This window comes from Corvus cornix, chromosome 3 (assembly GCF_000738735.6).
Source record: "Corvus cornix cornix isolate S_Up_H32 chromosome 3, ASM73873v5, whole genome shotgun sequence".
NCBI classification, from domain to species: domain Eukaryota; kingdom Metazoa; phylum Chordata; class Aves; order Passeriformes; family Corvidae; genus Corvus; species Corvus cornix.
In genome coordinates, this window is record NC_047056.1 from 16,274,741 (window position 1) to 16,286,995 (window position 12,255).

Consider the following 12,255-nt stretch of genomic DNA (forward strand, 5'->3'; position numbering starts at 1 on the left):
TGGATTTTGCCGATTGCCCTCGCAATGAGCCTTCCCTGGGCAGCGCGTTCGGTGAGATCACAGCGCTCTCTAGTGCCTTCAGCGAGCACATGGAGCGAGCTTGATCTGCTCTCCTTCAATAAAGCGGCACACCAAAGACACGCCACAATCGGTTTGCAAAATATGTCGAATGAAAGGGCTGTGTTAATTATCAGCTCGCAACAGGATTGTTTTTTTTTCCTACCCATGCCTGATTTATCTACTAGGAAAAAAGCCAAACATATTAAAGACATACACATATGCATGAGTAGTACTTGCCATCTTAAAAATGTCAAGGAACAAGGTGGATGCTTTTTCTACAGCACCAAAACCAATGCTGAAATTTTACACTGTCTCAATAAACAAAACCGATGATGTTTAACAGAATGCAAACCCCAGAAATAACACGGCACAAATTTCAAATGCTACTTTACGAATGGAGTGTGAGCCATCCAAAAAGCTTTATCAGAAATGCTAGGTTTATAAATAAAACAATCTCTTACTGAAGATTATGACATATCAGGATACTGTTTTCACAGTCTTTCTTACAATCTTAATAGCACTTTCAAGTGAGGCAAACATGTAAAATATCACAAAATCCAGCATAATTACCAAGGTCAGCTCATTATCTGTGACTCAGAGGCAGTTAAAAGAAAATCCAGCAAGGAATAAGCTCTTGATGGAATATTAATATCTACTTTGAACATCCTGGCTTTTGAAATATCATATTTCTTTGACTGTTATGAACTTTCAGTTTTCCTTTCAAGAGCCTTCTTAAAGAATGTTAAAATATACAGTACTTTTCCACATGATCAGAACATATATTCTTATGTCTGATTAGGTAGTCATTATTTTAAAAGTATATTTACTTATACATCCTTCCAAAAAGATATTTTCCTCAGATGCAAGTTAGCTTTTCAGAAACCCACCCATAGAACTCATTACTATCACTTATTTTAAAATATACATATATTTATAAAAAATGGATCTTTAGAATCTAGCTGGATGTATAACATGTAGGTTTAATGCTATAAAACAAAGTTTACCCACCTGAAGTCGAAATTACAGTACATTACATATTTAGATGAGTATGTTATGCCACTTGTATAACTTATGTTCATGTAAAAGACATTGTAGGCTTCATTTAATCCCCCAACTATATTTTGGTTTATATGGGCCACTCTGTGTTATTATAATTTCCTACTTATTTTTTTTTATTCCCATGGGATCTCCACATGTTTAAAGTTGTACCTACCTGTGCAGAACTAATACTAAATTAGCATTGTCGGGTTATGATGATGTTATCTCTTGTGATCATATAAATTATTATAAAATAAATGATTTCATACAATAGTAAAAAAATATATTGTACTTTACATCCATTATTAATTTGTTTATCATTCTGTAATGGCCCTCACTGTAGATTACACAAGAATAACTGTACTTACTTTTGAGATCTAAATTTCTGGCTCCTGCTGTGCTCTGTGTTGTGATTTTAGTGTCAATCTTTACAGTGTGTAGGTTGTTGGTATCCCTTGATATCATTACATTATGCCACTGGTTGTCGTTCAGAGGTTTATTAGAACTTCCCTTGATGAGGTTGGCACCGTTTCCCAAGTCAAACACATAGTGTAAATACCTGGGAAAAGAGAAAAAATTGGAAAAGTTTCCTTTTTCTTTACATGGCAAGGGGGCACTAATTAATATGTCTAATACTTTCTATTTGCTTGTACTCCTCAGCAGAGCTGGCAAAACCAGAAGACAACAATGAATGCCAGATGGGGAAGCAACTGTCATTCCGAGAAATTGCCACTCGTTTGGATGAGTTGAGGTGCAGTCCCAAGTTTCTGGAAAGCAACGAGCACTCCATGTACCAAGACATGCATACATACTTGGAGAGAGAACAAGAGGGAGGCTACAAACTAGTACTTCTTTGTGGTAAACACGAGAGAAGTTATACCTATTATTTACTTTCATACATTTCAGGCATCTAGCTTCATCTGAAAGAAAGAGTCACAATAAAGCACATGAAGTTCAACATGAAGAAGCATTGTCAATCACATCTATCCAGTCAGAAAAAGGATTGGCATCCTAAACTTTCCCCTGTATTTCCTCCTGCACATACATTTTGAACGGACTGGTTTTGTCGTTACGCTAATCCATACATACCCTTTCACTAATTCAACCACAATGAAATCATTTCCATCGCCACTGTTAAAAAGTATCAATCCATCCAGGGAGGTGGTTTTGAACTGGAAAAAAAGGTGCATAGATGTGTACGCTTGTAGTGTGGCCAGTGCCACATAACTTGCTTTTGTTTTAAAGGTTACAGGGTCTGCTATGATGTTCCTGAACCCAAATCTTGCATTTAGCTCACAATAATCGATGTCTCCATTTTTACACAAGTCAATGTATGCCATGCCATTAAATGTGAGACTCTGCAGATGCCCAATAAAATTAGAAGGCACAGAAGACAGGTAGCGCCGTTCTGTTATTATTCCTGTTTCTATGTTGTGGAATTCCAGTCGTGTGTGATCGCCAGCCATTTGACCTTTAAACAGCAACAAGAAAACACGTGTTAGTGTCTGAAATGGGAGGTCAAAAAGCACATCATGTGATTAAGTATCTGCAATAATTTCACACTTCTCAGAATGTGCAAGGCCAATTCCAAAGGGAATTCTTCTAAATTCATCCTAATTACTGGTAAATCCAGGAGCCTTTAGCACATTTGGATAAGGCCAACAGCAAGATTTCTAAACTGAAACAGTTTGCCAGAGTATATTAAACTGCCAACAAAATCCCTCACTTTAGCGACACTTAACCAGATGTGGGGTTTTACTATAAGCAAGTACGTTTACTTAACATGAGGAAGACAAAGGCCAACCTCTGAGCTAAACCGACAATATGAGAGTTTCATGAAAGAGAAACAGAACAGCTTGAGGGATATTATTCCATGTGCTTTGCTTCAACATGCATGATCTGACTAGAGGAAGGAAGGATTCCTGTTTCCGCTGTCTTAGGTTCATTAATGCTGGCCCTGCTGCAAAGCCCTGTGCCACAAGAGTGGACAGCTGCTTGAAAGGAACTGGCTTTGTATCATGGGGATAAACCATGGGAGAAAGGGCAGAGCCCAAGAGATGGGCTGAGTAGAAAGCCTTCAGGAAGGGTGCACGCCAGTGTTTTGTAATCCTGGAAACAACAAGAGACTTGCTTTTGTCAGAAAGGTGGCCAAAAGCAAGCCCCACAGCTGCCTTTGAGTTCTCTCTGTCATGCAAGGACCCCTGCAGAGCAAGAAGCCTGAAATCTGCTGACTGTAGAGCTAATCTGGAGGAAAGGATCAGCACTGCCAGAGTACACTGCATACAGGTCAGGTAAGTTTTTAAGCTAGTTATTAAATACCTTACCCAGCACATCAAAATTGTGTTCACGGAAGTGTTCCTTTTTCTGACAGAACTTCCAATTTTTTCCATGCTGATTTTAAAGAAGTAGGTCAGTATTTTCACAGGGCTGATTCATGGTCACATTGTGTGGAAAACCAGCTTTTATTACTAATGAATTTCACCTCTTAATGTACTTTGCAAACCATGGCCTAGATTCTCCAATTCCTTAGCTGTATCATGTCTCTCATGAAGTACAGAGAAGGTGAAGAGCAGACCTAGTCAAGCTGAACTAAATACTGGCATAAAGCTGCTCTAATTCAAGTTCCCACTGTGGCAAAGCTGTTGACAAGACAAGTTCTCTCTGTCCATCCTGAAATATACTATTCCAAGAGAGAGTGTGAGCACTGCCCCAGGCTGGACATGTCAGAAGTGGTGCACAAAGCCTGGAGGAGGCTGACACAGCTGTACCTTTGTAGGTGTCATAAGGAAGTGTCTGTAGACATGTGTGTGACAGGGAAAAGACAAGGGAAAGAGAAATGTCGATATCTGGGATTTGCCCAGGGAGATGAAGTCATGAGCAGGTTAAGTCACAGCACTGAGATACAACTACAGGCATCAGTGAAATTACAGGCACAAAAATTGCTCTAATAATTTATGAGAAATATTTACAAGTAGCTTACTTGGCTTCAGGATGAGTTCTGTATGAGAACTTACTCTTACTGGTGTCATTGAACAGCACCACCACCTGGGATCTGCACTCACGGGACTGAGCACTGCAAGAGGCACCTTAAACCCCAGGGACAGTCTTCTTGATGTTCTTGTTTCTAAACATCAGCTCTGAAGATACCACTTGCCCTGAATGTATTAAGCAAAAGTGGGTTCTTCCTTGCAGTAATGAGTCAGGGAGCTGTCTTGGAAAATGCCAAATGTGTAATTTTGCTGGGACAAGAGCTGTATGTTGGATCACAGCCAAAGAGCTGAGGATCAAGTTTTAGAGAGGAACACTATGTATTCCAGTCCTGTATCCCTTCAGATGGCATTGCATTAATATCATGGCATAAATCCACTGAGCTTTGGCCTGTAGCACAGTATCCCCACTACATTAAATGTATTTCTTTCTTTGAGCATAGTAATAAAAAAGTTCCTGAATCTGGGCTCACATCCCAAATCTCCCTCTGACATTTCAGTTCTACAAACATGCAAACAGGACTTGAGACTTCACATAATGCTCCACAGGATTTGTAAAAGCAGCAATGAAGGAGAAGAGAGAGAGTGTAATTAGTACTTACAAGGTTGGGAGTTTGGGGGTTTGGTGGTGGTTTTTTTTTTTTTTTTAATTTTGTTTGTTATCTTTTTTTTTTTTTTAATTTATCCAGTTTGTGGAAAAACACCATACAAAAGGCCAATTGAATTTCTGTTCATAACTATAAGCTATTCTGTTATCCAACTTTAGTGACTTTCAATCCACTTTTATTTTCTATACAGTTTTAGAAAATAAGGTGCATCAGGGCTGGAAGTATTTAAACTCTTCTATGACGAGTAATTTCTTCAAAACAACCTCCAATGAAAACTTGTTATGACTCTGAATTATATTATTTAACCATGCACACATTATGCATTTGTCAAAGAGAACCAACTCACAAATGACTAAGTAGTATTTCATAATCTGTAAAAACTGGAAAGTCAGGCTGAATTATTTAATGGCTTTTCCTCCAGTTTAAGCTTTCTAGATCTGATGAGGTTTCTTTCATATACGACAGGAAATGGAATCAAAAAAGGAAAACACAATGTGTGGTGGGAAAAAGCTGGAATTTTTAGTAGGAAGCCCTTTTCTTCCTTATTCTCCTTATAACACTACAGTGACCTTTCACAGGAAAAATGAATGGGTTAAATTTTAAGCAAATTTCTGATTGTTGGGACATCTGAAGCAAAGTTTTAAGCAATATAAAACAAGAATGCTTTAATCTCATATGGCAACTCTTTCCCTACCCTTTCAAGAAATTCAAAGCTACTACACATTAAATTCTAATACATACATTTGAAATTTAAACTTGTAAAGGCTTTTAAAACACTCAGTGTTGAAAAAAACCCAAACCAACAAAAAAACCCACCCCAAAAAAAAACCCCAAACAAAAAATCTCATCAGCTACACAACAATAAAGACTTTCTTTGTTGGAAATGTGATATTCCTGGCACTAACAGCAGATTACCCATATTTAAAGTTTGCTCTGTTTCTTCTCTTACACCAGTTCCCTCCTCACTGGTGAAGGAGACCACGGATTGGCCATGCAGATTCCTACAGGGAGTTTAGGAAGCTTAGGAAGTCTTTTTTGGTCTAAAATATTGGGATGACTTTCTCCCTTTGGATGAATAATATTAAGCATTTGTGGGTTATGCAAATGCAGACAACTTCCAGCTTGAAGCACTGAGAGGGAATTCAAGTCAACTGGCCAGTTTTTGATGCAGATACTGGGTTGTGGAAAGAATACAAGTGTTGCACCAGAAAACTGGACCCAGGCTATGTAACCTGTAGTATTTGTAAATTAGACCTCTGCCATGAATTGTGCATTTGGATCTTGCACTGGATTTTGATCTAAACAATTTCCACTATATTATAATCTGCCTTGAGTGGTAGTTGAAGCAGCCAGATGATAATATTATTCAGTATACTTCTACCCATACTATAAATTTATTATCAAAGAGAAAATAAATTATTTAGGCCATCTACATTCTTGGGAGAATGACCCTGGGCATCATAACATACACACAGACTTCAGCTCTGGAAGATATATTGGTAATTTCTGATTCTAGAAAATATGTTCTTGCAACTATATGAATTATTTTTCAACCAGTGACATGACCCTCAGAGTTCTGCTGTGGTGAAAAGCGATTATTAAAGAAGGTACATGCCTCTTTAAAAAAAACCAAAACCAAAATCATTTAACTTTTTACCATTTTAACAAAGGTTAGAACCAATGATAAAAGTTGTTTAATGCTACACAAAACCAAAGGATAACTCTAAATAGCTAACACAAAATTAGGCACATTGTACTGTGCAAGGAATCAGGGCCAGAAGCCAGATCAGTTGCTATTAACAATATGTATGTTGTTAGCATACATGCCATATAAGCATTGCCTTGTACAGGACAAAATCAATGTGTTCTCTATTAAACTTTCTGATAATATAAATATAGAAATACATTTCTAACATCTGCTAGCATGCATGTCAGTTGTTTTCTTCCATCCTGACTGCTAGTATTTGAGAAAAACATGCTGCCTAATATATTGAGGACAGTTGATGCAAGATTCAAACCACAGTAGAATATCCTTCAAATGTTTATTAAATTCTTTCTTCCAGCAGTGGCTTAGAGTTTAGCCTTAACAATGTGTTGCCAAAAGCATTTTGCTTGCCTTCTCATTAGTGATGTATCAAATCACTCCTCTCCAATTACTGTATAAAAACACTCATTTAAGTCAGCACAAAGTTTTTCTTTAATTTCAATAGCAAACTCAGAGCAACATTAACATCAAGTGTAATAACACACTTGTTGTACCAGCATTCCAAGATGCATAACATGGATTTTGAATCTTACCCAGGAAAAGAAAAAAACCATCTGTTTCCTTCAGCTAAAGCCATTTTACTTCCGTCATTTTTCTTTTTTTGTTTCGTGTTTCCCCCCAGCCAACATGGAATCATGGAATCACAATGGCACACTACCTGTCACGGCCTGCTGGTCATCCACCATTAACTTTAAACCTTTTCCTCGCCGCACCACACGCACTGTGTGCCACTCATTATCATTGAGGTTATAGCCAGCAAAAAGGGTTTCTGGGCCTTTGCCTGTAGGATATGCCAAACAGTCATTATGCAATCTTTAAAGCAGTTTACATGTGAACCTCACAGAGAAAGAGAGAAACAGAGAGACTGGCTGGGCAAATGTTAAAACTCACCAAAAGTCACATCAAGCAAGAGAATTACCAAGTATAAGCAAAATATAGAGCTACTATATACTGTATACTATAGAACTACTACATTAAAACACTTCTAATGTCTATTTAATTACGTAAGTACATTGTATACGCACCAGGCTTTCATAAATAGGCACAGTCAACATGGATTTAATTATTCACTTTTCAATCACATACAGGCCTTTAAGGAATGGGATTACTGAGCTAAAAGAACTTCAAGTATGGATTTACAAGACTGGATTTTTGCTCCTTTATTAAAAATAATTTGGTGGAAAATAAAAAGTGGTAAATGTGTGTGCATGTGCGTTATATTTTTCTTAATCTATGTCAACTTCTCTGTTTATTTAGCATCTGTTTATTAGGACTTCTCAGAATATAATCTATTATCTGATCTAGATGACTTGCTAATAATTCCCACACAGTACCTTCTGATGTTAGTGGATCTTCATACTTTGCTTTTTCATTTAGTGGATATGTTTTTCTTGGGATCCGCTATTTTTGTCAGCAGTACAGCAAACGCTTTTAATGCAAATTCTGTGTATAACACAATGTACTGGTGATAACTGAAGTATTCACAAACCTAGGAAACAGGACATCTTTAATGCCCAGGAAAAGATTTCTCATAACAAAAGGATTATGGAAATTGTCCCCTGCACTGTCGACCAAGAAGTGAAAGAGAGAAAGAAAAATCCTGACTTTGTACTGTCACTGATAGGAATAGATGATAGACCAAGTGCTGAACCAAGTGATCAGAACTTATGTGGTGACTGTTCAAAAGGCAAAGTTAATCCACAATTAACAAATTACATTCTTGTAAAATAGAGACCTCTCTGGCCTGTTTTTCAGTTCCTGTGGCAGAACAAATGCTGCTGATAACTAAAAGTTGTCAATTAAATTCTGGACTCCTCTGTCCAAGAGAGACATGGAGCTCCTGGGGCACGTCCAGTGGAGGGCTATGAAGATGATCAAGGGCTGGGAGCATCTCTCTGATGAGGAAAGGCTGAGGGAGCTGGGCCTGTTCATTCAGCCTGGAGGAGAGACACAGAGAGGGAACCTCATCAATGGCTGTCGGTGTCTGCAGGGAGGGGTCAGAGGATGGAGCCAGGCTCTGCTCAGTGGTTCCAATCAATGGAACAAGAGGCAATAGGCAGGAATTGAGGCACAGGAAGTTCCATCTGAATATGAGGGAGAAATTCCTTCTGTGCAGGTGACAGAGCACTGGAACAGGTTACCCAGATAGGCTCTGGATATCCCCCCCTCCCTGGGGATATTCAAGAACCATCTGGACATAATCCTGTACCATGTGCTCTGGAATGAAACTGCTTGAGCAGGGAGGTTGGACCAGATGCCCCACTGTGGCTCTTTCCAACCTCACCCACCCTGTGATTCTGTAAAAGAGACACATTATGAAATAACTTTTGACACAGAAATACTGTGGTTACCCTGAGTCAGACAATTGCCTCCACTGTGTCCTTCCAGGTGACCGTATCCCACGTGTCAGTCTTGTTTTGAAAGGAATATGCCACTAGCTCTGAAACTCTCCCACATTTCTCTTGGGATTCTTTTCCATCCAGCACAGGCTAACTGTGGTGGAGGAGGTCTATTAGTAAAATCAAAGCCTAAAATCAAAGCCTCTATGACTTCAGAACTGCACTGAGGGAAGAGGACGCTAAGAGCTTGATGTAGCTGTTCAGCATATTGGACAGTTTGCATCTCAGATGTTTTCTATCTTCTGTCAGCATTTTTTTAATTGCTTCTGGTTCATTGCCTTGCTTTTATATGCAGCCTTTACTATTTTGGGCATGCCAATGGATCTCCAGGAAAGAAAATGCAAAGCAAAGGCAGTGAGATTCTCATAACACTGTTTCTCTGTGTCTCTGTATTGACACCAAGCTAGGAAAGGTGTTCAAACCCAGAAGAAGCAGATGATTGGGGTCAATTACCTGAATCATTCTGTTTCTTAAATGTTTGCTTTCTTTGACAAGGCTGGTTTTGCATAAAGCTTAAGTGAATAATATTCTCTTTGAATGTGCTGATATAGATGCAGTGAGTAAAACTTTAAGCAATTTCTTTTAGGCACTTCAACAGAAGCAATTTCTACCTAGAGTTGGAAAAAGCAGATGGATTTATATAAAATGCTGAAATGACATGAGCAAAATCTTAGTGAGAGTCAATTAGCCTACCTAGTCATACGTCATTTAATATTATTGTAAACATATTCATACTTATTTGTTAGTCCAACCCCCCCTTTGTTTTTCAATTATTAAAGTAGTTGAACCACTTAGTCTCCATTTTCTTGCTTCAGATCTCTAAAAGACCCAAAAGCATATGCAATTTTAATTTACTCTCACATTAACAACCCTCTGTAGTGTCCCTTTCATGTAAAGGTGCCTCAGTGTATATTAATATCAAATCCAACTTGGCTGCTCACATTTACAAGCAAATCTATCTATTCTCTTTTAATGGCTGGGGACTTGTAAGCTCTTCCTGTTGTAAAATTAAATGTGTATTTTCCTATGCATCAGTCTATTTTCCTTGCAAGAGTATTCCGAGTAAAAAAAAAAAAATCAGGTCAGCTGCCTGTTCCCACTGCACGCAATCCAAAAGGGGATTAAGGGGACCCCTGGTGAAAGGGCTATAAAAAGGACAAACCTTGGTATGACACACCATGGGGGCAGTGCACTGAAAAGAGTCCTGGTCTTGGAGAAACTATCCACTTGCATGGAAAGGAGACCCTTCTTTCCTCTCTAACAGAGAAGAAGGGCTTTTACTTTGTCAGAGAGAGTTCAAGAAATTACAAAATAGCCAGGTCCAGTGCCCAGGGATTGTGTATCTACCTGTCCCATCTTGCTGCATTTCTGCTAAGTGGAATAGTTTTCCATGGCAGCTGTAGAGGGAGACAAGGAAGGATGCATGCTCACCATTCCCGTGCTAATGCAGTGCTTGGGCTGCTTCCTGACAAGAAGATGCTTTCACACAGAAAAGCAGCAAATATGTTTGTGAGCAGAGTATTTTGGAGACAATTGTCTAAATACTTAAACACAAAAACATGTAGGAATCCCTTGATACCACAAGACTACCAGAACTGCAGAAGAAAACTCTTAACGTACTTTGTTAAATGGCATCGGCCAACCAAAAACATAGTTCATATTAGTACTTTACTCACTGGCTTTCAAATATATTGACCTGAAATTAATTTAAACATCGTATTGAGGTCATAACAGTACAGAGTCTTCTGCCCTGGTTACAGTTCTTATGGTGAATCTACTAGAAATTTATATCTACTAAATCATTGGCTCTCTGGTCTTGCTCTGACTTTACACTGATGTGACTCCATTTAAATCACAGCAGCAGAAAGAGCTCTTAAATAAGTGTATTTAAATAAGAATTGGCATACTGTCACCTTTTTTTTTTTTTTGGCAAGGGGGGAGGGGTGTTCTGGGCTTTTAAAAAAAATATTGTTCAATATCTCCCACAAGAAGAAAAGCCAGAGCCCCAACTAAGAGAAAAACATATATATAATTTTCAGGTTTTTTTGTTTTTCAAGGACTGATACTACTTTTCCAAACTTCTGTCTCTCCACTCCTATTTCCCACACTGCCATTCCCCTGGAACTCATCTGTCTCTTTCTATACAGAACACAGTTATTTTGCTTCACATACCCAGCCAGCTCACTGGCTCACTTTCTGAGCTACTCATTTTCTCAGATACTAAACTCTTAATCATAAACCTTTCCTTTCTGAGACCAGATGCAAACTGGAAAAAAAAAAAAAAAATCCACTAAGTGTCTCCTCTTGCTTAAGTATGAAATTTATTATCAATGTCTAGGTTCAGCTCTTCCCCTATTTTAAAGGCTTAAATAACTACTAGATTTTATGCATCCCTAGAGAAAATGGAAAGTACAAAATAAAAGAAGTACTGGCACTTTTATGGCTACCACAATTTGCTCAGAGTCCATCACGCCAGTAAAATTTCCACATCCATTTAAAAGCAGATAATTGCTTGTATAACCAACTTTTTACAAAGCAAAATGCAGACTGTGCAGTCAGTCGATACAGGTACAAATCTTGATGGTGCAATTCATTATGAGCTAGGACATATAAAGCCCCAAAAATTCCCAGTTATATGTTTACTTTGGCATCCAAAGATGAGCTTACTTTGTTGTCAGCACCTCAGCTGGAACTTAACAGCCTTTCCAAAGTTAAAGGAAAAAAGTGTGAACCTCACAAAGAAAAAAAATCGAATTTCCAGTGCACTGAATGTTCTAAATATTCTCTAGAGATTCCTATTCTTTTTACTACCTTGTGAGGAGCTTATTCAGCCTAATTCAGGTCCTGAAGATTTGCTGCATTCCAACGAGTCAGTCAATTAAGTTCAATATGCACAATTTTTCCTCTTATAGATATCTATCCTGTGGTACTGTACTTTTAACCAACTATCTGAACAGAACTGATGATTTTGAAAGAAGATACTAGCTTTTGGCATTGTACCAAAACATGGTCAAAATTAGTTGTCTGCACCAAACACAGGAATTTGTTTCTCACAATGCCACCCACCACTACCAAGAAATGTACCAAAATGCTTGGAGCATTCAATGCTGCCATTAAAAGTAGATATGAAACATGAAATATAGAAAGAGGCATAGTAAAGAGAGACTAGCAAGGGAGACTGGGTGGTTCAGTGAATGCTATACTAACCTATGGAACCCAAGCCAGATACAGGCAAATCACCACTATTTATTTATTGGTCAGCATAAGAAGGATCAGTGGTTTCAGCCTGGTTTGCTAACAGAAAACTATGCATTCTACAGCTATCAGTTTCAGGTGGCATTTAGACAAAAAGCCATTTGGACAAGAAGACAAAATCCTGAGATCAATTCAGTTAATAG

General features: G+C 38.3%; 1 protein-coding gene across 31 annotated transcripts in view; it reads right to left on the reverse strand.

Moving 5' to 3' along the window:
- The window catches only part of NRXN1 (neurexin 1), a 674,580-nt gene that overhangs the window by 354,587 nt on the left and 307,738 nt on the right, over positions 1-12,255 (reverse strand). For all 31 annotated transcript variants that reach the window (XM_039568063.1, XM_039568060.1, XM_039568048.1 and 28 more), the window contains 3 exons: positions 7,117-7,239; positions 2,188-2,569; positions 1,467-1,657 (listed from right to left, as the gene is read on the reverse strand). In XM_039568063.1, the coding sequence (XP_039423997.1) occupies positions 1,467-1,657; positions 2,188-2,569; positions 7,117-7,239 (696 nt within the window). The remainder of the gene's footprint in view (positions 1-1,466; positions 1,658-2,187; positions 2,570-7,116; positions 7,240-12,255) is intronic.